Source organism: Magnolia sinica, chromosome 4, assembly GCF_029962835.1.
Source record: "Magnolia sinica isolate HGM2019 chromosome 4, MsV1, whole genome shotgun sequence".
NCBI lineage: Eukaryota > Viridiplantae > Streptophyta > Magnoliopsida > Magnoliales > Magnoliaceae > Magnolia > Magnolia sinica.
In genome coordinates this window covers 22,336,713-22,363,761 of record NC_080576.1, presented here as the reverse complement: position 1 = coordinate 22,363,761, position 27,049 = coordinate 22,336,713, and the positions used below count along the sequence as shown (strand labels likewise).

The 27,049-nt window shown below is 37.9% G+C and overlaps 1 protein-coding gene and 1 long non-coding RNA gene across 10 annotated transcripts in view; both read left to right on the top strand.

Annotated features, from left to right (window-relative positions):
* The first annotated feature begins 710 nt into the window (after nucleotides 1-710).
* Nucleotides 711-14,994, top strand: LOC131242760 (uncharacterized). Its single transcript, XR_009169713.1, has 4 exons — nucleotides 711-870; nucleotides 1,131-1,319; nucleotides 11,307-11,478; nucleotides 13,954-14,994. It is a non-coding gene; the product is annotated as an uncharacterized LOC131242760 (long non-coding RNA).
* A 23-nt stretch (nucleotides 14,995-15,017) lies between these two features.
* LOC131242759 (uncharacterized protein At5g08430-like) overlaps nucleotides 15,018-27,049 on the top strand; it is a 28,964-nt gene continuing 16,932 nt past the window's right edge. For 2 of the 9 annotated variants that reach the window (XM_058241608.1, XM_058241606.1), the window contains exons 1-13: nucleotides 15,019-15,406; nucleotides 19,807-19,886; nucleotides 20,295-20,482; nucleotides 20,605-21,475; nucleotides 21,571-21,692; nucleotides 22,301-22,360; nucleotides 23,461-23,511; nucleotides 23,888-23,958; nucleotides 24,856-25,007; nucleotides 25,186-25,260; nucleotides 25,338-25,478; nucleotides 25,693-25,740; nucleotides 26,396-26,446. In XM_058241608.1, coding sequence (XP_058097591.1) covers nucleotides 15,315-15,406; nucleotides 19,807-19,886; nucleotides 20,295-20,482; nucleotides 20,605-21,475; nucleotides 21,571-21,692; nucleotides 22,301-22,360; nucleotides 23,461-23,511; nucleotides 23,888-23,958; nucleotides 24,856-25,007; nucleotides 25,186-25,260; nucleotides 25,338-25,478; nucleotides 25,693-25,740; nucleotides 26,396-26,446 — 2,002 coding nt within the window. In that variant the 5' untranslated portion in view covers nucleotides 15,019-15,314. Of the gene's footprint in view, nucleotides 15,407-16,430; nucleotides 16,986-18,391; nucleotides 19,109-19,806; nucleotides 19,887-20,294; nucleotides 20,483-20,604; nucleotides 21,476-21,570; nucleotides 21,693-22,300; nucleotides 22,361-23,460; nucleotides 23,512-23,887; nucleotides 23,959-24,855; nucleotides 25,008-25,185; nucleotides 25,261-25,337; nucleotides 25,479-25,692; nucleotides 25,741-26,395; nucleotides 26,447-27,049 lie in introns of those variants that run through there. The other 7 variants (XM_058241607.1, XM_058241609.1, XM_058241614.1 and 4 more) reach the window with 7 other exon arrangements.

The following is a 27,049-nucleotide window of genomic DNA, read 5'->3' as shown; positions in this document are numbered from 1 at the left end:
TTCCATAGGCCATTTGGTGGGCCATGTTTATGAGTTGATCCAAGCCGTTGAAGAGTGGGCCCACCATGAATAGGTTTTAAAAGAGAAGCACCCAAAATGACCTTAGTCGTGCATATGCATTCAAGTGCACCCCTTTTGCTTCGCTAGGATCATTTTCACATGAAAGGATGACTGATGGTGGGTGATCCATCGCAGGCCGTTTAAGATTTCCGGGTGTGGTAGGTGGACCACCAAAGTAGCCAACCACCTTGCTTTTATCCTCTCAAAGTAAATAATACACGATAGCTGATGATGTGGAGTATATATATAAGGCGCTGGCTCTAATCTAGAAAAACGCACAATGCTTAATGATGTGGAATCCTAGAGCGTTCGCATGGGTAGTGGCCCACGTAGGTGTTAGGCAAATCAAGCATTTGATAATCGGCCCACTTAAAGTGAGAGTTCGTAATGCAGGAGGGAGATTTTTAGTCAAATAGATGTGCCTTTGGAATGATTGTATTTTTTTTTCATTAGTTTTTATTTAATAATTTATTTTTAATTTTTAATTTAAATATAATTATAATTTAAATATTTTTATTTAATATAATAATAAATATAATAAAAGTTTAGAAATGAAATTGCTTTCTAAATATTTATAATAGTGATGCTATTAAGTTTTCTAATTATTAAAAGATAGGCCGGCTGTCTCCTTTCTTTTTCAAAGTGGGGTTTGCAAGTTGCTCTCTCTCTCTCTCTTCTCTTCTCTGAAAAGGGGGATTTCTAGGGTTTGGCTTTTGATCCAGTAAAACCCGATTCCATCGCAGGAGAACTCAATCAAGAGAAGGAAAGAAGCAGAAGATCTTGTGGTGCCCAAGAAGTGGTAGTATTTTTGTAAGTTGTGAAAATCCACGCCTATGTTGTAATTTTTTTTATTTAATCGCTTTGATTATTATTTTAATCAAATGATCGGCTCATCCATGCGGATCTAAGTTTCCTCTACGGAATTTCATCAAGAGGGAGTTGCAGTCGTTAATGGGGGTGGATGGTTTCGATTTGGGCGAGATTTCGTTTCCATTATAAAACCCAAGAAATACGTTCCTCGTTTTGTTCTTCTTTTCCTTCGAAAATTTTCGTTTCTTTGGAATTTTCAGGACTTGCTTGAAGGAGGACTGAAGAGATGAGAAGAAATACTATGAAGAGGAGGCCTGAAGAGTAGAAGGGGAGGAGGGGCTGAAGAAACAAGAAGAAATTCCACGAAGAGGACTGAAGAGTAAAAGGGGAGGAAAGCCAAGAAAGGTTCAATGGTGGGACCCACCATTTTCACCTACCGTCATTGATAGGTACTGCCGCTCTTCTTTCTTCTGGTTTTAAGTGGGCCCGGTATGGATCCAGCCCGTTAAAGGCCCGTGAGATGGGCGTCTACCCGATAATATCTTATTGTTAAAGAATCGTCGACTGATTCGGAGGGCCAGGGCCTCTAAACTGGCGGGGTTTGAACTGTTGTGGTTGGGAGCCCGTGAAAATTTCCTGCGAAAGCCTTTCGCATGAAGTTCTTACGCTGGGAAGCCACGTGGGACCCACCATGATGTTTCTGAAAAATCCATTCCGTTCATTCGTTTTTTCAGATCATTTTAGGACGTTATACTAAAAGTCATTTGGATCCAAGACTCAAGTGGGCCGCACAAGAGGAAACAGTGGAGATTCAGTGACCACCGTTTAAACTTTGTATGGCCACAAAAGCTTATTAGAAGGTTAATGGCTTCGTGTTTTAACTTCATTCTAGTGGGAATGAACTTATAAACCGTTTGGATGGCACATAAACATTAAGACCGAGCCCTGAAAGGTTTAAACGGTGGAAAACTCTTTCCCTGCTTTTCATTTTCGTATGGCAATCTTGAGTTTTGGATTTTCGTGATTTTTGGTCATCTCTTACAATGATCTGAAAAAACATTTAAACCGGTTGGATTTTTCAGAAGCATCAGCCCAGGAAATCCGCGTCCGCTTTCACGCATACTTTCTTTTCGTAGAATAGCTTTTCAGCTCCGATTTCGGTAGGAGTGGTTCGAGGCGAGAGGCGGATTGCGTCCTTCCGAGCCCTTTTCTTTCCAGGAACGGATGTATCTTGTATTTGTTTATCCATGCCGTTCATCCCTATTCTTATATCATTTTAAGTTACGACCTCAAAAATGAGCTAAATCGGTGGATGACTTCATTTCAAAATGACTTACATTTAATGCAACTCAAAATTTACTGCACGTAGGTTCACTTGAACTTTATAACAATTTTTCTCATAACTTAAAATGATATGAGAAATGAAAGGCGCGAATAAACAGATACATCACGGTGGGCCCCACACAGATCTGACGGTGAGCAGCCAGAGACGAGCAGGCAATACAGGTTTTGTGAGAGAGCATCCAAACACACCATATAAATTGGGGTTTGTCTCAAAAGCTCTATTTAGGCATCACTCCTTTATGGCCGGAGTAATTTAGATGGACATTGCCGACATCAAGGCCCACTTTTACATTGGACCCTCCTATTTTTTTTAAGGCCAAAACATCTTTCAATGTGGGACCCTTTGCGTATCAGCCATCATGGTGGGTGTACACGCCAATTTCTAGGGACACGGATTTCCTGCACAAGTATGCCAGGTGGGGTCCATTGAGATGCTTATGAGAAATCCACTTTGTTAATCTATTTTTTGAGCTCATTTTAGGATATGCTACCAAATATCAGTTGGATCTAAAACTCAAGTGGGCCACATAAGAGGGAAAATTCGGGAAAGAAATGACTACGGTTGAAACCTTCCTAGGAAACTTTGATAGCAATAGGAATATTTCATCGGTGATCACTGAATCTTTACTGTTTCCTTTGTATCGGTGACCTGGATGATGGGGGAGCCGGCGGCCGAAGCCCCGTGAACGGCGGCCGTAATTATAATGGTTCTAAGGTAGCAAAATTCCTTATCGGGTAAGTTCCGACCTGCCCAAAGTTTTGTATACACCTCATTTTTGGTGCACAAGTTCAAAAATAAGCTCAAAAATGAATGAACAGGATGGATTTCTACAAACATCTCAGTGGAACCCAGCGAGTATCCTTGTGCCAGAATTTCCTGCCAAGCAAAGGGATGCTGGGATGGGTTCACTGATATGTTTGTGAGAAATTCACTCCCTTCACTTTTTCAGCGCATCTCAAGACATGCCACCGAAAAAATGTGGTGATCCAAAACCCTAGTGAAATTCAACACTTTTTTTCGGCCTCAGGTGGAGTTATTTATACTCCAGCTGTGTACGACGCTTCATGCACATGCACTATTTTTTTACACGTGGCACAAATTGACCCGACTAAACCGATTAAACTATGGAACTTACCGTTGTTAAGCCGCAAACCTGAAATCAGGTTGGTAGAACAATCGTAATTTCTGATTTGCGGACACTTGTTTATTGAAACAGAACTATTTGAAGCTTTTCATTTCTGACCGTCCCTTAAATGTCCAGCAATCTTACAGTCAATCAAATAATCTTAAATTCTGGTCCATGATATCTTTGTATCTTCACTGCCACCCATGCAAGTTCTAAGTGCCTGTGTATCATCCATCATACTCTGCCGTTGTATATAATTTTTTTTCACCTTATTTAATTTTCTTGTTGGGCATCTTTTGCTGGAGCTTAGTGAAAGGTTCTTGCATAGATATTCGGCCCAGTCTGCTCACTGTCTGAGATGATCTGACCGTTGATCTAAAAGTTCCCACTATCATATGTAAAAATCTCATCATCTCTCAACATGAATAGAAATTAACCTTAAAAATACAGAACCTTTTTCCCACTCACCTTTGTATGCATGGTGCTCCGACCGTTGAGATTCCATCCATGTTGACCATGTACTGTGTCATCTTCGAGATGAACCGCTTCGATCATCACAATCAAACAAATTGGGAAATGAAATATTATTTCTGCTATTTGTACTCCACTAGTAATAATAATAATAATAAGTGGTCCACACCAGTAGAAAACTTCCAATATTTGATGTCTGTGCAATATCTAACCCGTCCGATAAGTTGGCCCCGTTGTGACGATCAGCTGGTGAAAAATTCAGCCACATCTGATTTCTGAGTATACCACACCTGTATTGTTTTATTTATCAATGGCTAGATATTGTTTATATGGTTTGTCATACCTATTGAGTACATGAGGCTGATTTTTATGGTAGGGCGTCCTGGTGACGGGAACAACATATTGAAAGGGTTGGATGTCACATAAATGATGAATTTGAAATTATCCTTTCAGTGGACCGCAATCCAACTGATTGGACTTAAAACCTTCTCTAATAAACTGGCCTTAATTTGGTTAAGATGGGGTCTACTAAAATATAATGACTTGCCATTTGTCCCTAATTAGGGCCCACATGGTTAGAATTAACGTCATTTGGATGGACCCATGTGGAAATACACATGATTGCGAATGATTTTTGTGTGAAGGTTATGGGGGTGGTGTATTAATTTTTGAATTAGTGATATAAAAGTCACTATTTTAAGGATATTTTTATCTTAAAAAAAATTATAAATAAGTTATCCTTGGAATATAAAAATGAAGTCTCATTTGTGTTGAAGAGAGTAAAGAAGTGAGAAGAAAAAGTAAAGGAATCTTAGAAGACAGGATTAGGTGTTACCCACTAATGTCTCTTAGTGGGTGTTACCCTCACCGTAGGGCCACCTTGATGTTACGTTGTATATCCATTCTATCCATCTATTTTTTCATCCCATTTTAGGATGTGGTTCTAAACATTAAGCACATCTAAATCTCAAGTGGAACACACCACAAGAGACAGATGATTGGACAAAAACTTTCTAAGGCCCAGTGTAAGCAAATCCACGACGTTTAGGGTCCTCACTCTTGCCCAGGTGGTGGACTCTTAGGAGTTTCAACTCCCGGTCAAGGGTTCGAGTACCCATAGGTGGTGAAATTCCACTAATGTGAGTGCGTGTGGGTGTGTGTGCACTAGTATAAAAAAATAATAAATAAATAAATAAATAAAATCCACTACCTTTATTTGACATTCAACTCATTTATAAAGTTACTTAGAACTACATAAAAAGGAAAATACAAAAATTAGCTCAATCTAAAACTTTCGTGACCTACAAAAAGCTTTTCACCGTCATTCACCACTTCTGCCCGCCGTATGGTTCATCAAAAATCTAGGTACGAAGTTTGAGGATAACTTCCTCAATGGTCCCTACTCATGCCTTAATGGTATACTCACAAGAGTTTCAACAAAGAGGTTTTGGTACCCATTGTTGTGTGTGGCAGTGTGGGTGCAAGTGTGTGTATATATATATCATTAAATGGGCTTAAAAAAATAACGGATGGACATTATGAATGGGAAATAAATGGACATTCATGAAGGTGGGTAACAGCTAATCCTCTCCCTAAGAAGACAAGAAAGATTTTCTTTAAAAAAATAAATAAATTAAAGCTTATTTTAAGATATTATTATTATTTAATTAAACCACATAAACCATACATGTATTTTTCTATTTCTATTTCTCGAACCCATAGAAACCACGTACACGCGTCTATTTTGAGGTTTAAGGTGGGCCCCACTGTGAGGACTGCACCATGCTAGGTGAGGTAGGGGCCGCACATAATCTTCTCCCTGTCAGAAGAAGACAGACAGCTAGTTGGGACCTGTGGACCCTAATGGACCCTATGATTCTAGGGTTTTAGGTCTGTGTAAGAGTACAGTTAGGCCTGTCAGTTCTGTCATAAAGTCTCCTATTGAGAGAAGTGGACAGGGGGTGGGTGGGAATTGCTATAATGCATGTGTTTTATCCAGGCCATCCTTCCACTTTGCCGGCTCATTTTAATGCCTTGGCTAAAAAATGAAGCATGCCAAAATAAAAATTAATTGCTTACCAACTTCTCTCGGTTTACATCAATGTTTATTTGCCATCTAACTTGTAAAGTCATGCACCTTTACGAATTATAAACACAAATCAGCTTGATTGAAAACTCTTGTGACCTTAGAAAAGCTTTCAACTGTAAGCTTTCAGTTTCCATTATTTCTTACAGGGCAAGCAGCAGCCACTGTAAATGCTACCTTTTATCCGTTTAACCCTGCGTCTTTTCTGAACCATCTCGAACTTACATTTCCAATCTAAACCTCTCATGTACGGACAGACTAATTGAGGATGAAAATACCCTGCTTTTTAAAGAAATATCTTTGAAAAGCAAAGGTATTTTCGTTCTCAATTAGCCTATCCGTACGTGAGAGGTTTAGATTGGAAAAGTTTGTGAGCGTTTGGAAAGGACACCGTGTAAAAGGTGCCATTTACCGTGGTTAGTTTCTCTTTCTTATAATGTGATCAGAACTTTGGATATATTATATTTGGACTTAAGCTGGCAAAATGAATGGACCGTATGGATAAAACACATATTATGGTGGGGTCTATAGTACTTTTTCACTATCTAACTCGGTGGTGATCCGCCAGTGACCCTTGTAAAAATCTTGGTGTGCCCAACATGATATGATAAGTAGATTTCATCACATGAAGAAGTGGGTATAATGATGCCCACCATTGAAAATCTTCCTATGGCCCGCCACTCAATTCATTTAGCATATTGGCTTGGTTGAAAATTCCTTTTGCTCTAAAAAAGGTTTTTAATGTTGGTGTTCGATGCTCACTCTCTGGTCCACTTGAGTTTTGAATTAGGCTCGTGCCCTAAAATGATTCCCTAAAATTGGTGAATGGTGTGGATAAAACAGATATTAATATAGTGGGCCCAAAATATTGGATGGTGGAAATTGCAGCCATCCACGCCGTTGGACGAAATCCTGTCACCAGCGATTGCTGGTAGAATTCACACGCTACAATATCAGTTCCTGGAGAATGGTATGAATTCTCGGACGAGCTGACATGGCATCATATCAACATGTCAGCTGGATATTTGTAGTATTTTTTTTTTTTTGGGAGGGGGGGAGGGGCGGGGAGAGTCATTTGATGCTCTGGCAGGGGTGATGGTTGATACGCAGGTACTCGTATATTGTAAATGTGACAAAGATTGACTCAAATCACCCGTCCAACATGTAGGACCCACAAATAGGTTAGCATTCTAAATCAGATTTGATTGAGTGATTGCAACCTCTGATTTATGAGGTGAATTTGTTCTTTGGCTATTTTTCATCGCAACCAACCAGTTTAAAACAGGGCCCACCATTTGGGCGGTTTAATTTGAGTGACGGTGCATACGTATCAATGACAACTTTTTGACAGATTATCAAAGTATTTCTTTTTTCCTTTTTCTGTCCATTTGAGGAAGAAACGGGTAACGTGCGGGGGCTCCGATTTCTCATTGTTTTGAGTGGTTAAGTTAGCTTGGAAACTATTAAAGAGGTGGATTAGACCATGGATAGGGTTCCGGAGCTAGTTGTCGGGCTTCAAAATTCGAGTATAGATTGTGCACCCTCATACTTAAGTTTTGAATTGTAATTTATAAACTATGTACACTTAACTCATTTCATTATACAATTATTCAAAGATAAAAATGAATATTTATTTTACATTTCAACTAGATCCATTAACAATCGTTCATACAAAATGATTTAAGCACCAACATTCTTCCATTTTTAACATCCATAAATATTTAATTAACATAAATTTGACATAATTCATTAATTAATACAACTTACCAATGAATACTTGTTATAGATATAAAATAATTTAATTAAATAAAAACAATCAAATGCCTAAAATCTTTCAATCAATTCTATCTTTTACTATATATAAATCAGACTATTATAACAGGTAAAATTTCAATTAAATAATTAGGAATGGTTCAAACTCAGCTAGTTTCTCTTCTGATAGGTATGACCATGTTTCCTGTAGGTCATGTTCAGGTTCTACTGTATGTTCTGGTTTTTGAGCAACTTCATCAACTATATCTTCATCTGTACAGTTTTTCTATCAATAAAAAAGTAAATTGATCACGTTTAGTGAAATAACCTAACATACTTTATGTACATACTAATTAAAATAGAACAAGATATATAATGTGAAATGACATGAATGCATCATCTTGGGTGATCGTCCATTTGATGCAAAATGCCTATGTGACGAATAGTATATGATTTCATCATTTTATAGATATTCATAAATTCCTATCTTATTATGAATATACATACATGATCATATCATGTTTCGGTAATCAAATGTGAGATCATAAATTAGCATGTGTCATAATTTTATATATTACCATCAGTTAAATCAACGAAACAATACATTAATAGACACAACACATCAATCATTCAACTACACAATCAATTCTATTTTAATTTACATGAATATTAAATATATTGGGATTACTCACGTAGGTCTAACGGTGAAAAATCTACAAGATGATCAGATTAATTTGAATTAAGAAATCTTAACAATCATATGCACCAAATTATTATTTGATCTAATTTCATCACACAATAGGGTCGACATTTGATTAATCATCTTAAGTGACTAAGCACTATTCAGTAAGCCCTAAACAATTTATACATTCTTAAAATTACTGATTGAAGATTAATTTAATATTGTAAAAGCTTTTACTTTATTCTTTAGATTAAAGGATTATTTACATATTTGGATTAGATCCAAATCGTCCATTGGCTTCCACTTGATCAATTTAAGGAAAAGTCAATGAATTATTCAGATCAAGACCATCTATGATTCACATTTCTCCTAAGACAACAATAATAATAGTCATTTTTACGATCATTGTGGCTTAAAAGACGATCGGATCCATGCACAGTTCTAAATGTCATTATAGATTTGTCCAATAATGTATATGAATGGTAGGGATTGGATACGTCTGATCACCTGATCACCCATCTTAGGGTTAAATATACAAATTAATGTCCACAATTAGATCTAACTAGTATGGCTCATCCGATGGTCATATCGATCTAGAAGTTAGGACCCATGAATATTTTAGCCTCAGGGATAAGGCCGTACATCGAGCTGAGTCGAGTCGAGGTGGGCCAAGCTTGGCTTGACTTGTCCATGCCATACTCGAGTTCGAGCTCACCCTCGAGCTCAAAATTGAAGCTTGGCTTGTTTGCCAAAGCTTTCGAGTTGAGTTTGAGTCGAGCTAGTGGTTCGAGTCGAGTCGAGTCAAATTTATCTCGAGTTTTGTTGAGTTTACCTCGGTAGGGTAAGGGAAAGAAAAAGAGGGAATAGGGACGGGTAGGGTCGGGTAGGATTTTTTAGTAAAAACTTATAAGTTTTAACTTTTAAAAAAAAAAAACTTATATATATTATTTAATATTTATATAATATATATTATTAAAATATATTACTCGAGCTGAGTCGAGCTCGAAGTTTGAGTCGAGTCGAGTCAAGTTGAAATACACCATTGTCGAACTTGGCTTGAACTCAACTCGAGCTTTAGTAAACAAGCTTGACTTGTCTTGAGTCGGCCTTTCAAGCCGAGTCAATCTAAGCCGAGTCAAGTGAGCTTTTTGAACTAGCTTGACTCGTGTACAACCTTACTTAAGGATCTTATAGTTCATTCATATTTAACCTGACACATACGTATATGACCACATACCAATCTCTATAACGATGAGGTTTTGGTATGAAATAAGTATTTTCATCGAATCAACCCATGTATGAATGTGATGATTGAAAAAATAGATAGAAATTAGTAATATAGATAAGATGAGATTAGAATTAGGTAAAAGATAAAGATAGGATTAAAGATTAGAATTTTGGATAAGAGCTCTCTCAAATTTAAATTTAAAATAATAATTATTATATTTATATTTATTTTATTTTATTAAAAACTACTACTGGCGTTACACCAGCCCTCCCAATAAAAGATTACAACCATTTGAGGAAGGAATGGCTAAAAATTATGGTGAACAGCTGACATTAAAGTGCACTGTTCCAATGGTTACTATCTATTGTCTGCAGGAACAGCTGACATAAATTAAATAAAAAATAAAAAGATAGCCATCCCATACATCCAACACGTCACATGTGTATAACAAACAATCCATCTACATCCAACACGTCACGTGTATAACAAACAATCCATCGAATGTACAGCTCATGGTATGACAGAATGTTGTGGTGTGGCCCACGCAATGGATGGCTGGACCTTATTTTTTCATATCAGATGATCATAATTTATGTGGCCCAGCTTTTCAACACATCCGATATTCATCAGCTTTTCAACACATCCCATATTCATCCCTGTTTTGTGACAAGGTGGCACTAAAGACTGCATGCATGCCGCTTGGTGGGCCATGTTTACGGTTAATCCAAGCCGTTGAGGAGGTGACCCACCGTGAATAGGTTAAAAGAAAAAGATAGCCAAAAGGTCAAGTGAAGCCTTTCGCATCATTAGGATCATTTTTTCAGAAAAGATGACTGACCGTGGTCCATAGCCAGAAAGCAATTGCAGGCTGCCTAAGATTTCCGTTTGTACTCCGGGGGGACCGCCAGACTAGACAACTACCCCGTATTGTCTTTTCAAAGAAAAGGGATACATTTTAGTAACAAAATTAAATATATTACAACAATAGAAAGCTATATTTTTTTTTTGCCCAAAAGATACCTGCTCGGCAATAGAATTATAAGGTGTGCATGTCTGGTGGCCCATTAGGTGCTCGACTAGTTAAGCATACAGTAATCAGCCCACTTAAAGCAGTAGTTTGTTGATTAATTGTTTTTAATTTAATATTTAAATATAATTTTAATTTTAATTTATTATATATATATATAAAAATAAAGTTTAGAAGTGAAATTGCTTTCTTATATAAATTTGAACTATTTAAAAGAATATTTTAGACATTCACTAAAAGACAACTTATCGTGTCATCACATCTTTTTAGATGCCCATTCATTCGGCACGGGTAAGCACGCTCTTTCTCTCAAACCTAAAAAAAAGTTTTTCTCGAGTTTTGGGTTTTGGTCTCCCAGAACCCACTCGATAGGACTAGGCAAAGAAATAAAGGAAGGAGGAGAAGAGCTTGCGGTGCAAAAGAAATTTAAGTAATTTTGTAAGTTGGGATGATCCCCACACACACACACACACACATATATATATATATATATATGTAATTTATCTTTTTTATTATTACATTTATCAAATGATCGGCTCATCACATGCCGATCTAAGTTTCTGCCACGGAAATAGGGAGTTGCACTTGTTAATGGGGGTTGGATCAGTTTGATTTGGGTGAGGTTTACTTTCCTATATGAAACCCAAGAAATCCCTTCCTCATTTTATTCTCTCCTTGGATATTTTTTGATTTTGTTTTATTTTTTTGGCAATTTTTAGGGCTTTCCTTCAAGACCTGGTGAAAGAGAAATAGTTTTCCAGGAAGAAGGAGAGGGCAGAAGAGACAAGAAGAAATACACCGAAGAGGAAGGACTGAAGGGTAAAGGGAAGGAAGGCCAAGAGAGGTTCATCGGTGGGACCCACCATTTACGCTCCCCACCGTCAGTGATAGGTACTGCACATATTCCTTCTTGAGCCGTAACTAGGCAGCCCTGGATCCAGCTCGTTAAGGGCCCATGGCCCTGTTGTCAAGGCATGTTACATAATCGGGCCGAGCCTAAGTTTGAGCCCGTGTTCCTGCCTGACAAAATCTCCACCGTAGAATCAGATTGCTCTGCTGTCAATGGGCCAAGCCTGATTATCGAGTGCTTGATTGACGGCCATGATCAGGGCGGTGGTTCATAATATAAGCTTAGGCCTACTAATGCACTTTTGCAAAGAAGCTTTCACTCCTTCCTTTTGAATTGAACGGACAGAAATCAATCCGATTGGTTCTGAAAGTGTCTTCAAGTGGGCCCAGCTATAATGTGAAACCTAAACAGCGTTGATATTGGGCCCTCCTATTTTCGGACCGATATTTCTGAAATGTTTTCTTGTATCCAACATCAAGGCCCACTTTGATATTGGGCCCAGTTATTTTTTAGGCGAAAATAAAAATCTTTCAATGTGGGGTCCACTGCTTGTGGGCCAGTCGGTTTTTTTAGTTCCTTAGCTACTGGGCTGGGCCTGCACTTAGCTGGGCCTGTGCATGGAACTATTGGGCGGTGATGATGGCATGGGCATTGATTCCTTTCCACCTTAATTAATGGTTTTGTACTGTACTTTTACCTGTAATAGGAACAAGAGGGTATATCTACCATAATGGTGGGTATACACGTCATTTTCCACACTTTTTTTGGGCAGTGCAGTCTTTATTAGGGTGTTATTTCATACTCCTGCTGTGTATGATTCTTGATACACAGGCATTCAGAAATTATACACGTGGCACGTATTGACTTGGACTAAACCGTTAAAACTGTGGAAATTACTGTCCTTACGTAGCAGTCCTCAAATCAGGTTGGTTGAACGGTCTAACATTTGATTTTTGTACGATTGTTTTGGTTAAATAGTCTCATTTCCGACCGTCCCTTGATGTCCAGCAATCGTACGGTTAGAAAATCAAATAATCTTAATTTCTGGTTCGTATATATTTAAATTGAGGATCGTAATTTGGACAGTTTATCTTCAATTACTCACTGCCACGTATGCAAGTTCTAAGCGCCAGTGTATCATCCATCACACTCTGACATTGTATAAGTTTTTCTTTCCCTTATTTAATTTCCCAGTTTGGCATCCCTTCTTGAGTTCTGTGAAAGGTCCTTGCACAGATGCTCGGCCAGGCCTGCTCGCTCCTTGATATAATCCTGACCGTAGATCTATTCCATCCATTGTATGAATGTGGATTGGATAGTGACACAGCCAACAGCTGGGTAATATGGTACTCCATGGGACCCACCGTTATATATGTGTTTTATCCATGCCATCCATTTATTGTCCAAAAATGAGACAGATCCAAATTCGATGCCTCAAGAAAAAGTGATGAGTTAATGCCCATCAGTGAAAACTTCCTGATTCCCAATATAATGTTCATTTGCCGTTAATTAGGTCATAAATATCAACTTGATTAAAATATTTTGTGGCATTAAAGAAGTTTTTAATGGCATGCGTCCAATCACCTTTTTTTTTTCCTTTCTATGGAGTGGTCCACCAGGGATTTAGATCTGTCTTATTTTTAGGGACTGTATTAAAATGAGCTAACAAAATGGATGGACGGTTTGGGTAAAACACATGCATTATATTGAGGCTGTATGATTAGGATGCAATCTTGTCCATTATATGGAAAAATCTCACTGAATCTCTTAATCCATAGAAATTAAGATTAAAATTGCAAAAGCTTGGACTGTTTAATACAAAAAGTGACGACTGATTAATCAAAGCCTTCTTTTGGTGTGAATGTTATAAGTGGGGTATCAACTTTTGAATTAGTGATATGAAAATTACTACTTTAAGGGCATTTTTTTCTTTTAAAAAAAAAAAAAGTTTCAATTTTGTCTTTTTAATATAAAATTAAAGTCTCATTTCATTTCTGTTCACCAGCAATTACAGTAAAAGGGTAAAGAGAAGTGAAAGAAAAGAAATTCAAATAAACAGCAAAAGATTTTCTATTTTATAGAAAATTTTGTACTTTTCTGTGATTATATTTTGACATTGAAGGAGCAGTAATTCAACATTTATTTCATCAAATTGATCAGTGCTTGTCTCTCCACTAAATTGTAATTTGCTTTTCTAGAATGATGAACTGCTTGCTTGCTTTTTGGCCTGTGAATGTAATACATTGGGGCGAATCATATAAACCTTATGTTTCTTGTAGATTGTGATTTTATATATTGGTGTAATTTTTACCATTTTATTCTTCTTTATCTTGTGGAGCACAATTCTAAATTGTGTAGGTGATTATTGGATGTGCGTGCAAGGTGTCTGTGATTTTGCTCCAATTAATGACTGATCTTCTGAATCATTGAAGTTAAATGCGTTTTTTAAGAAAATATTTATTTTTGCTTTTTAAGCTTTTAGTTTTTAACTTTGATCATGCCCCTTTCACATACAGGTTGTAATCAGAGACATCTCTTCCACCTCTCCTATTGAATGCCCGCAGCCCTCGTTGTTTTTTGTTTTTTTGGTGACAAAAATAACTAATCTGCTACTGGACAAGATCTTTTCCATGTCGTGCTTGTAATACAATCCCCGGGATTTATCAGGATTTTTGGGCTATCTGCATAGTTGAACTTACGTGGGTTTGGCAATATAAAGTTGTTTTGATCAAATAGCCAAAGCAATTTGGGTATTTGGGCAGAAATGAAAATGATTCCTCTCTCAAACACGGTATTACTTCATGGGTATCCGGGGCGTCGTCATTTCGAATCCGCCCTCAAATGGCATTTTAACGAGTATTGGGGGCGGAATCAAAATGATTCCACTAAAAAATGCATTTTACCCAAATGGGTGGAAGTGCTGTTGAAATTGACTAGGCACATCTGCATTCTTGCGAAAATCATTTCCGAAGGCAGTGGAATTTGGATGAACAAGCGGAGGAACTTCTGAAAAATCTAGAGCCGTAGGGGGTTAGGAAATATATTAAAAGAGAAGGGCATTTATGTCAATTCATAGTTTTAATGAAACGTGTCGTTTTGTAACTCGGATTTTAGAATAATTCAATTGTATTTAATATATATATATAGATATATTTCAATTTTCTTCTTAATTTTCGTCTCTCTTCTTCTCGCACAAAACAGACTCTGAGAATGTCCATTTCTTGGATGGGTTTCAAGGGTAGAATCTTTGAAGAAAACTGGCTGTTTGGTCTTTATTAACCTTTTCCTGTTACGGGTTTTGTGGGAAATTCCAAAAAAAAATTCAATATTTCACGTTCTTTCTTTTGATTTTTCTGAGATGGGTTTGTGAATAGAGTTCAACCCATGGTCTGTTGTTCTCTCTGGCTGCATTTTGGTAGTGGAGTCACTGTTAGAGCAGAAAGCAGCTTTCTCTCGCCCTTCTCCTAGATGAGTTTTGGAGGATTTTCAAATCCAACTGTTCAGTTCTCTGATTGCAATATTTTGTCAGTTCTTCAAAACCATAGCTGCAAAAAAAAAATAAAAAAAATCCTTTCATCTTCTTCTTCTTCTTGTCTTTCTTTTGCTGTCTTCAGCACTCACACTGCATTGTCAGCACTGTCCTTCGAAATCCAACTCTCTCTCTCCCCTCCTTCTGGCTTGTTTGCGAGATAGCTTTTTTGAGGATCCTTTAATCCGAGTTTTTATTCTCTGCATGCATCTCTGCAGCATTGGTCTTCAAAAACAGAGCTGAAAATCAAAATGTCAGATTTTTTCTTTCAATTTTTGAGATGGGTTTTTGAGGGCATTGTTCTTCTTGGAGCTCTTCTTTTGCACGAATGAATAGAGAAGTTGTCCAATGAAGGGGGATTGTAGAAACAAGGTAGATATTGCAGAGGATTATTGCTTCATCTGCAAAGATGGAGGCTTGCTGCTCGTTTGTGATTACAAGTGAGTTTTTTTTTTTCTTTTTTCTTTTCTTTTATTTTTTATTTTTTTATTTTTTGACTTTTGGACGGGCTTTTTATTTTTAATTTTTATAGTAGTTTTGTCTTTTTCTTTTTTTGCATGGTTTATTTCACATGTTTGCATGATTCTGCAAACGGGTTTTTTTACAACAGTGATGGAGCTTTGAAAGTGAATGAGTATTTCCTCTCCCCTTCTCTCACACCTTTTTCTCCTTCTTTCCAGAGTTGCAACTGGGCTCGCCCAATTCAACTCCTTTTGGGCTGGGTTTCTTCTAAGCCTTGAGGCCTGTGAGTTGGACCAGGCCTGCATTTTAGGCCCGATGACTAGTTGGACGGGGCCTGGGTTTTCATCGGTCAGATGATCAACAAGGGACTTAGGTTGGACCAGGCCGGGAGCGGATTAGGTGCCACCTGGGTAAACACCACATTAGTGGGTGTTACCCTTACCGTGGGGCCCATCTTAATTATATGTTGTATATCCACGCCATCCATCCGTTTTTTCCAGTCCAGTTTAGGATGTATTCCTAAAAATTAAGAAGATCCAAATCTCTGGTGGACCACACCAAAGGAAACAGGGAGACTGAATGCCCACTGTTAAAAACTTCCTAGGGCCCACAGTAATGCCCACCTTAATGTTTATTCTACACCCAACCCCTTGATATGGTCAAACAGATCTGGATGAAGGGAAAATATAAATATCAGCTTGATATAAAAAAATTTTGGCCCACAAAAAGCTTTAAATGGTCATTCACCCCGTTTCCAGTGGTGTGGTCCACTGGAGATTTGGATCCGCTTTAGTTTTGGCAACACATCCTAAAATGATATGGAAAAATGGATGGACGCCGTAGATATACAAAAAGTTCATCAAGGTGGGCCCCACATGGTAAGGTTAACACCGGAGGAGTGGATTAGGTCTTACCCTGACCTCACCCAAGACGGAGCGGCCCCGTCAAGTCCATTTGATGTATCTATTTTGCATCCATGCCGTCGATCCTTTTTTCCAGATCATTTTAGTGCTTGATACCAAAAATGAAGTAGGTCCAATTATCAGGTGAACCAAATCATAGGAAACGGTGGTGATTGATCATTAATGGGCCACAAAAGTTTTGGATCAAGCCTATATTTGTTCTTTCCCTTTATCCAAGCTTATGTGACCTTATCAATGGATTGGATGGAAAATAAACACTACGAAAACGTTAAGGTGCACCCTAAGAAGTTTTTTATGGTAGGGTGTTCAATCACCACTGTTTCTTAGAGTATGGTTCACTTGAGTTTTGGATCTTATTTATTTTTGAGCTCATGCCCTAAAATGATTTGGAAAAACAAATGGACGGCATGGATATATTATAGATACATTAAGGTCTGTCCCATGGTGAGGGCTGCATCGCCTTGGGTGGGGCTGGGTCTCACCTAATCCGCTCCCATCACTTGGGAGAAAAAGGGCCTTTTGCTTAGAGAGACTTCTAGCAACATTTGGGGTTTTTCTTTCTTGGAGAAGGGGAGGGGTTGTAGCTGAAGAAGATCAAGAGCCTTCTACCACCGAAATCTTCACATATGGGTTTGTGAGTCTCCATCCACAATGCCGGTTTCTTCAAGAGTTGTGTTGGGGGTTTGTGCAATCCCTAGTTGTTGAGAGAACTCTTTTCTTTCATTGTTGCTTCTAATCCACCTTTGGGTGATGTATTTGGATATCCAAGAGATGTTGGTCTCTTGATGATTGTATTTCCATTATTTTTAACATAGTGGATTTGTGCTGAACTAGGTCTCATGGTTTTTTCCCTTCACATCAAAGAGTTTTCCACGTAATTTTTTTTGTCTCTTGCACTACCTGTTTGATGATTTGCTTGCTTGCATTGGAAATCATTATTATCTATTAAATATTTTATATTATTAATCCCATTGATTTGCATCATAGAAAGGAAAGGTGTGTGGTTTCCCAACATGTTTTGGCCCGATAACTAAGGCCGGTGGACCTAGGCTTGCATATCCTGAAGGCCCAACAAGCAGGCCTGGCCTTATGGGCTCATTTAATACCGATTCTTTGGCTTGTGGGCTGGGCGTTTGGTTAGTTCATGGGGCTGCGCCTGGCCTGGACTCAAGTCCTTACTGATGAGCTGGACCTGGACATTCTTTGGTCTGGTGTAGTTGCAAGACCTGTCTTTCTTTGGTGTATTTAGTAGCTTGATTTTTCATGGAGCTTCAGATTTTGAAGATCTATCTGTATGTGGGGTCTTTTTTTTTTTGTTTGGAGTTGTGCATGAATTCAAGTTTCTATGCACATTCCTGCATCTGGTGCTTGCGAGATTCAAGCCGAATTGAGGAATAAAATGGGCCTCCTTTTTTCTTTTTCTTTTCTTTTTTTTGTTTTTTTCTTTTTGTTTTTCCTTATTTCTTGTTCTGTCTTTTCTTCATTTGTTCTAGTTTGCGTCTTGAGGTTGAGTTTGTAGATGTTGCTCGATGTCGCAATCTTGGTATGATCCTAGCTACCAGCCCAGAAAAAAAAGAACTGCAAATTGAATTGTTCTTCTTGCTGTTTACGATGTATTTTTGTTTGGAAATCTTTTTCTAGAGTTCTCTCTTTGTTCCCTTCTTAATTTCTTTTCCTTTTTTGTTCTATGGCACTTCATCTGAGTGGTTGCTGAGTTAAGAGGTCAACATTTTTTGTGTTATGAGCAAGAAGGAATTGGAATCTGTGGATGTGAGGTGGCTTGGTATATCAGGACAAGTTTCCTTGGTGTATTTGAAATTGAGAGGGTGCCATGGAGCTTGGTGGTCGATGGAATGGTGCAGCTTTCAAACCTCGAGGAAAAATCTTGTGCCGAATTCTCCCTGATGCTATAATGTGGAGAATTTGGAACATGCGCGCGCGCACACACACACACAAAAAAGTAAGGCAAATCATCAAGCCTGATCCACTTTGTTGCGTGGACGAAGCTTTCTTTGACAGTTGGGAAGTGTCTCGAACATTTCCAAGGGAATCCCTCTTTCTGACCTTCTCCATGAATGTTACGGGATTATCAAGAAGGTATAAGTGTATTCCAAATAAAGTGTGATTTGGGTCCCTCCCCACTTGGGCCATTGCAAATTTATATCAACAGAATCTGTGTAACCCGAGTACTTTTGGAATAGAAGGAATTCTAAGGATGTGCATGGTGCAATCATATCCTCCTTTTTGGAGCCGATGGGGGTTGGAAACTCGAATGTTGGAATTGTTGGCTTTTAAAACTAGGGCTTGAGATCTTTGACAGTGGAGTGGACCTGCTGTAGGGAGATTCCACAGCTATGATTTCTTGGGTTTCAGGGAGGTGGCCCTTTCTCCCCCTTATTCTAAATGACCTAAAATTGATGTCTAGGCCTGTGGAAATTAGTTTTCGTTAAATCCATGGAGAGGCTAATTCCATCACAGATTCTCTTGAAAGAGAAGGGGTCCATAGTTCTTCTATTTGTACAGGCAACTCTTATCCATTGCCTTGATCAATTTTGTAATTGTTCCATTTTGACATTTAAAAAAAAATGTTCATTTTTATGGTAGAAGGTTCCTTTATTTCTTTAACTTGTCCAGATCCCTTGATTTTTGCTGTTAAGTAGAGAGTTGTTTGAGTCATGAACATGGGATGTAATGCAATTTCCCTTCTTGGTACCTTCAAATCCCATATGCAGCATGGAGGTATCTTGGCAATGTGCGGTGAGGCTCTATAATTCAGGATGCAAGTCATTTGATTTGATTTAAACCCTATAGCAAATGTTTCAAATTCATCTTAAAACCTGTGACAGAAGTCATACATAAATCATATAAACATGTGAAAAATGAAAGGGGACACTGTTTAGTGATGTACGATGGTTTCGTAGTTTGTCTTATCTCATGGATGAGGGAAATGAAATAGCTTGTAGATGTCATACTGAGACAAGCTTCTTTACAATGTTTGATCAGTCTAGATGCTTTGTACAATCTGTTATTACATCGAAATGCCTCGAAATGTTAGCACTTGACTGAATTTGATGTGGAATGCTAGATAGTTTTGACCATAAGTTCATAATCTATTTATTTCAGACTTTTGTGTATTTTTAATGTTATAAATATTTTTAAATAATTATTTTCTCTCAGATGTATGATTCAATGCATCTGGCCTTCGTAATGTGATCTGATGTGACTTTCGATGTGTTTATTAGTCAATGCTTAATCATGCTTATTTTCTGCTTATTGAGCTGTTTTGTTTTATTTTTATATCTCATTTAGCATGTCTAGTCTCTGTGAAATGAAATCTTTTATACTTCCACCTCTCAAAAAAAAAAAAAAAAAACTTTTATTCTTCCCATGATTGGCATGGGAGTTGCTTATCTACTATTCCCATGTTTAATTAACAAGATGCTATTGTTTATCAGATGTTGTCTTAAAGCTTATCATCCTGAATGTGTGGGCAAGGATTCCACATTCTTGGAGACGGGCAATCGATGGACTTGTAGTAAGCCTCTTCCTACTCCATATGCTTGCTTCCTTTGAATGGATTCGTTTTAAGTTTGAATCTGTCATACCTGGCACTCATTTTCTTTCACTTACCTCCTAACATGGGCCTTTTGGGGGTATATAATCTCTGTTTGTTCAATAGATTCAATTACTTTCAATTTCGATAGAAGAAAAAATGAGCATGATTAATGCCTACTCCATTGAAGATATCATGAGAAACAACACCATTAATTAGCATTAGAAATTTAATGCGATAGGTTGGTATAAATGTCTTATCTGCCATAAAAGCTAAAAGCTTCAAGGTATATTTGCTAGCATGAGTAATAGGTTGGCATTTACTAGGCTGAAATTTTACATGATAGAAGAAACAGGACCATTTACTAGCATGAGAAATTTGATGTGATAGGTTGGCATTCCTGCCTTATCTGCCATAAAAGCTCAAAGCTTCAATGCTTCTGCTGTCCAAACTCAGTTTGCCGAGCATGTACAAGAGCTGCAGCGGTTGTGCATGTTAAAAGGAAAAAAGGCTTCTGCACTAACTGCTTAAGACTTGCTCTACTGATAGAAGAAAACCTGGATGTCGATTCCGATGGTGTATGCTCTCAATCGAGCTGTTGTAATTTCTTTACTGTCTTATGCTACTTTCATCCCTGTGATAAGTTTCTGATGCCGTCTGATATTGTCCTTCTTTGTTGGCTTTATCTTGCTCTTTTCAGGGTAAAGTGGATTTTAATGACACAGAGACGTATGAATTTTTGTTTAAGGAATACTGGGATTTGATAAAGCAGCATGAAGGCTTATCAGTTCAAGATCTTCATGCTGCAGATGCCCTATTGAAGAAGGGTGAGAACTATGAGGAACTCTCTGAAGATGAAAGGGATTTAATCTTTGATGTTGGTAAAATGGACCAAAAAAGTGATGATGAGTTTCCATTAATTGGAAAATTCGCAGAACAAGATGTTTGGACGAAGACGGGAAGAAAGAAGTATACATCCAGAAGAAAGGAGTTCAGTGGTTGGGGGTCAGCTAAACTCATAGATTTCCTCAGATCTATTGGTAGAAATGTAGACAAACCTTTCTCCCAGGATGAAGTCTATGACATCATACACAGTTACATACATGAGAACAAGCTTCGTCATCCACAGAAAAAAAAGAAGGTGATATGTGACGAGAATTTGCGCTTGCTTTTCGGAAGGAAGTCATTTAGCCGCCTTAGGATCTCTGGTTTGTTGGAATCCCATTTTGCTGAAAATCAGAAATCGGATAATGGATCTCCTGATGTCTCAGAAGACGAGGACGCTACAGTGGCATGCAATAGGCCACAGAGGTCAAGATCTGAAGTAAAAACTCACATTTCAGGGCTGAATGAGTTGAAGGAAAAGGTTTCTGAAGCTCATAAAAACTGTTTTGCCTCTATCACAGCAAACAACATAAAGCTAGTTTACTTGAGGAGGAGTTTGGTTGAGGAGTTTCTGAAGAACCTGGAGACATTTGAAAATAAAGTGATGGATTGCTTCGTAAGAGTCAAATCTGATCCCAATGGCTTCTATTTGCCAAAAACGTATTTTCAGCTTGTGCAAATTACTGGTTAGTATGATCACACTTCATTTTTGATACGCTTTGATTGGAATTCATTTCTGTTCTCGGATTTGCAGCTTTTGATTTCTGTTTTATCTTCTCAGGCATAAAGAGGGCTTCTGAGTCTTACAAGACAGGAGAGATTAGTACAGATATTGTCCTGAAGGTGTCCAATCTGATGAAGGATATTCGCATTTGCATGGTATCAGACGATGACTTCTCCGAGGTAAATGTTGTCACCGATTGCTTATGTTTTAAAGATATTGTGGCAAGTAAACTCAACAGTTGATCTCATTTTTCATAAGCTACCAAATTAATTGACTTGGAACTCAGCTAGAGCGACTCAGTTTAGTTGATTCCGAGTATGAAATCAAATTGCATTTCTGTAGAATTTCTTATGTGTTGGTTGACTGGCCTATATATATATACACACACACACACACACACACACTGTCTATATCTCAGAACGAAAGACAGAATCAATGAGAAATTTAGGACATCATTCCATGCAAAAGCCATTTGGTCCATTTGTCCATTTGTTTACTATGGAAATTATTTCACTCCACCATTTGCTTGCCTTTTTTCGAAAGATTCCACCATACCCTTCCTTAAGGGTGTACAATACATGAATTCCTCAACATTTTTTTCTTCATCATGTTGTGGGTTTTTAAGCCTGCTATCAGTATATGTTTGCAGATTTTTATTGATCTTTTGTATGTGACGACATTAGGTTGTAGAATCTGTCTATGATAAATCACTAGAACTAGTACATATCAATGCCCATGCAAGCACCATCTCTTAGAATTGCTCTTTGTTGCATGTTTGTGGTCACAGGAAGAATGTGAGGATCTACGTTACAGAATGAAAGAAGGCCATCTTAAAAGGCCCACTGTGGTAAGCTCACTTCCATTAGCAATTCATTTATTTATTTTTAAAATTGAAATGTCTTTAAAAAAAAAAAAAAGCTTCTATTTTCATGATATCATGATCAACTATAGGTCACTTCACAACATTAAGACTATGAATCTTCAGAGCAAAATTTTCTTTCTACAAGCAAGGTATTCCGTAATGGTAATGGTGGCCGTAACGGCCACTACTATTACCTTTACAATATGAGTTGTAACAGCCGTTACGGTCTCTCTCTCTTTTTTTAAATTGGAAAAAAACCAAAAAACTTGTATCTGCCCCATAATGGGTCATTTTTTAAATTTTTTAATTTTTTTCATAACAGCCGTTATGATCCCCTAATGTGTAACAGTTGCCACTGTTACCTTTACGGGACACCAAGCTAGTGAGCAATTAGATAGGAAAGCTTTTTTTTTTTTTTTTTAAAATTTTGCATTTTAGATTAATCATGTATTGATGTGGATTTGACAGTTGGGTATTGATACTTCAAAGACACTGCATCAATGGTAGTATGCTACACAATCCAAAAACGGTTGTGGTTTCAATTTTAAGTGGCTCATTACTTTTGTTATTGCTCTTCGGTGGTCAATAAAATATAATATCTTTTATTAGTCTGATTCTCTTGTTGTGCCCATTGGTCCCATCCAAAACAAAAGATGTTATCCCACATTTGGAAAATATTTGATTATAAGATCTTACATATTCTTAACTAGCAATGTATATATTGGCTCGTCGCAGCCATGTAGATGGGCAAGGGCCTTTTGTGTTATGTTCTTTTTATCATTCACCTGCATTCTTTTCCATCATGTAGGTTCTATACCTTTGAATTAATTAATTACTGTCAAAAGTTTGTTGTATTTTCTACTTTAGTTTTTAGACATTTATGAAATTGCCCATACTCTACTTTTCAAACCCATTAACACAGCCATAACTGAGAACTTTCTTCTTGGAAGTTGACATGACTAAGTTCTATGTCCCATGTAGAACTTGATACCTGCACACACGTAACATGGCATGTATATTCACATACTCGATTTTCTTATTAATACTCAAACTAATAATACTATCTTGCTGTTGGCTTTCCACAGGGAGAGCTGGATGAGAAGGCAAAAATCATACATGAGGATTTGACCAATCACGTATGTACCTTGATTCCCCTTAAGAAACTGTGACAATTATGTCTCTTCATTTCTCATTAGCTGCAAAATTTTGGTTTCATGGATTGAAGCAAGCCACAGCAGGATTGAATTTTCTCATGTTAAGACAGTAAATTTTGTTGATCAATCGCCTTACTTCAAATGTTTGATTAGGATGTAATCTTCGTATGCCATTCAAAAATAAAAATAGAAATAAAAGAAGGAATCATTGTATGCTGATTTTCGAGTTGTTACCGATCATCAATTTGGCCCTTTCTCTGTTGCTTTAAAAATAATGTTTGATTTCAAGTCTGGCACATCTGCAATAATTTATCATCAGTTGTTTATGGTTCTGTTATGATTACTGGTTGATTTTCAGTGGATTGACAGAGAAATTGTAATGTTACAAAACCGGATTGATCGAGCGAATGAAAAGGGATGGCGCAGAGAATATCCTTCATGTTCGCAGTGAACTGCCCTAGCAGGATTTTCGCTTGTTTTGCCAAAAATCGTATAGAAATCTCACAAGACCTGTCCAGCATGGTGCTGTTTCAAAAACTTTTCTCAAAATTCACTAATCTTTTGTAGTTATCAGATGTGCATGTTCTTTTGAGTCAATGTCAGGGACAGTTCTATAAAGAATCATTTATTTGCGGGATTGGATCCCAGATAGAGGTTGAACAAGCTGTGTTGACTCAGCAGATTTCCTAGTCAATCTTTGATTGTCCTAACATTCTTCTAGGTATTATGTTCAACAATACTATTGTGTCTCAGAGTCAATTAGGATTTTTTACCAAAAAGTTGTTGTTATATATATATATATATATAACTTTATGTTTAGAATCCAGTTACAATCCCCTAAAATTCTAGACTCATTTTCGAAATTCCCATTTCAGACACATGACATCCTTTTGCGCGAAAAGCTCAGTTTATTTTCCTCGTCTTTTCTTGCTATCATTTACATACGATTTATGTAGTTATATTGATTTATAAAAGGATCCAGATTGAACACGTTTTTAAATATCCCTTGCTTCTAAGAACTATTATTGAAATGGTGGTATATCTTCATCATCACATATAATTGTACTGAGGTTCCTGCATGTCAGGTTTTCCGCATTCAGTGTGTTTGACGTCTCAGCTGTCACCTGCATGTCAATCTGTCTAAGTTATGCAAACCCTGGACACCCAATCCTATATTTTTTGGTTGGTCACGTTTTCTTTGGTCACCTTCTCTTTGCCCCTTTGATCCACGAGAGCAACACGTGCCATGTCGAAGTTTCAGGATCCTAGACTGTGAATCCTAACATTTGGATATAGTCGTGTGAACCTTGATCTGTTTGGCCTTACGCTTTTTGAATACATTGAGAGAAAAGAGCTGCTTCAGACTCCCTCAGAGCGGTTGAGACTGTTGAAGGAGCCTCCAAAAGTTGCTGCAGAGGAAGAAACAGAGCGTGAAGACCCCCCAAATTCTCCCACAGATGCAGAAAGAGTAAATGAAGGTTAAAGATACTAAAGTTGTTGGCTTTCAAATTTGTTTCCATTACTTTTGCATTTACCTGTTAGAATGAAAATAAAAGAGAAAAGGGAAGGAAACTTGACCTTTGTCTGTATTGAGTTGAGTCAACTCTGAGAGATTTTTAATACTGCTTGATTGAGTTCTTGAAAACCGTCTGGCAGGGAATGAAGCTTCTGCCAATGATATGGGTCAAGAAGTTTCTGCTAATCTTATGGTGGAAGAAAGAGAAAATGAAGGTTTATTGAGCTAAAACTATTCTCCTTTTGACTGAAATTTTTGGTTTGTTCTAAGAATGTTGTGTTTGATTTGGCAGGAAATGGACCTGTATCCCATTACAACGTGGATTTGGCAGGAAATGGAGCTGTATCCCTTCACAACGTGAATGTTATGCTTGATTTGGCAGGAAATGGAGCTGTATCCCATCAGAATCCTAGAAAGAGAGGGCGGCCTAAAGGTTGTATAAATTCAAATTGTTCATTTCTTCTATACTGTTTTGGAACCTGAGTCACCCCAACCCCCCGCCCCTTCTCTCCCAAAACATACGCACCACAACCCACAGACACATGTGCACGCCATGCGAAGAAACAAATAAATAGATAAATAAATAAAGAGAAGAAAATAGAATATTGGCTTTAAGACTCCTAAAAGTAGTGTATGTGATTGATCAGGGAACCGAGCTGCCTCCAAAAAGAGGGCCGCTGAAATAGAAGGTGAAGGTAATTTGATTCTTTTTTGCTACGTTTAATTCCAGAACTTCTGCCTTAAGACATGAAGTGTCGTGTTTGATTCAGCAGAACGCACAGAACTAAGTAAAACTCCAATTTCTCTCTATGCATTACTAAACCTGGTTTGAGTTTGGGGTGTGAGGATATGGCATGTGGCGTTTTGGAACCATCCCATCTGTTCCAAAGACGTTCTTACATGATTTCTAACTCCACCATTAGATCTGAGGTTTGAGCATGAGAGATATGGAGGTAACATGCGGAATTTGGGAACTCCCTCCACCCTGCACTCTCTTCCAGAAGCCTCAGCCAATTTCGAACCCAACACGACCCCTTCATTTCTTCATGCACTATAGTCTACCAGCTAATTCTCATCAAGAGAAGATACAATTTGACTTTGAGGGTGGCCTGAGTTTGATTCACCTAGAAACTTGGTCAATTACTCATGTAAGTTACCAAGGTTTAAAGAGCTCAGATTGTGTCAGTTTTCATGATTCTTGCAGATACCTAATCAATATCTCTTTCATTTTTTCTTTATTTTTTTATTTGAGCCTAGACCAGATTATTGTACTTCTTCGGGTGCTTATATTTTTCAACCAACACTTCTCTAAATTCTCACCTTGTGAAATTAATGTGTTTGACTCAGCAGGAAAGACAGGAACTGAAGATTCAATAAGTTCGATATATTCCTTTTTCTTTGGTAATGTTCTATTTTCAAATATCATTTCATAGTACTCCCTAAGTTTCAAGTTGTAGCCCACCTGATGATTGGACTGGCCTCCTTTTTGTGTTGTTCCATGAATGGCGTGGCCGCCATTTCTGATGGGTTGGATGCCTTGCAAAAATCACTACGGACCCATTCCAAATTTGTAGGGTCTTGGGTGCTTGTTGATTGTTCTCTCTGCTGTGGCACACTGATTATTGCATCGGCCTGATTTGGGGCACAGCAAAGATGGTGGCATCTGTATGACAGACAACCAGCCAATGGGTGCCCCTGCAATCCACACACAGAGGAAAGTGATGGCCCAAAAACTCGGTCAGTCCGAGCAGGTGGGTCACACCACTTGAAAATGGAAAACTACACAAAAGCTCTAAATTCATGTGGTATGGCCCACCTGATGCTGGAGCTCAATGTTTGTCCCATCTTTATGGTGGGGTGCACCTGATGCATGGTTTGGATGCCTTACATGCAGCACTATGGGCCCCACACACAACTCCGCATGGAGTTGATGTTCCCCATTGATGTGTTCATGTCTGCGCGTGCATCCACGCATACGTTGTGTGTGCACATGCATGTGTGCTC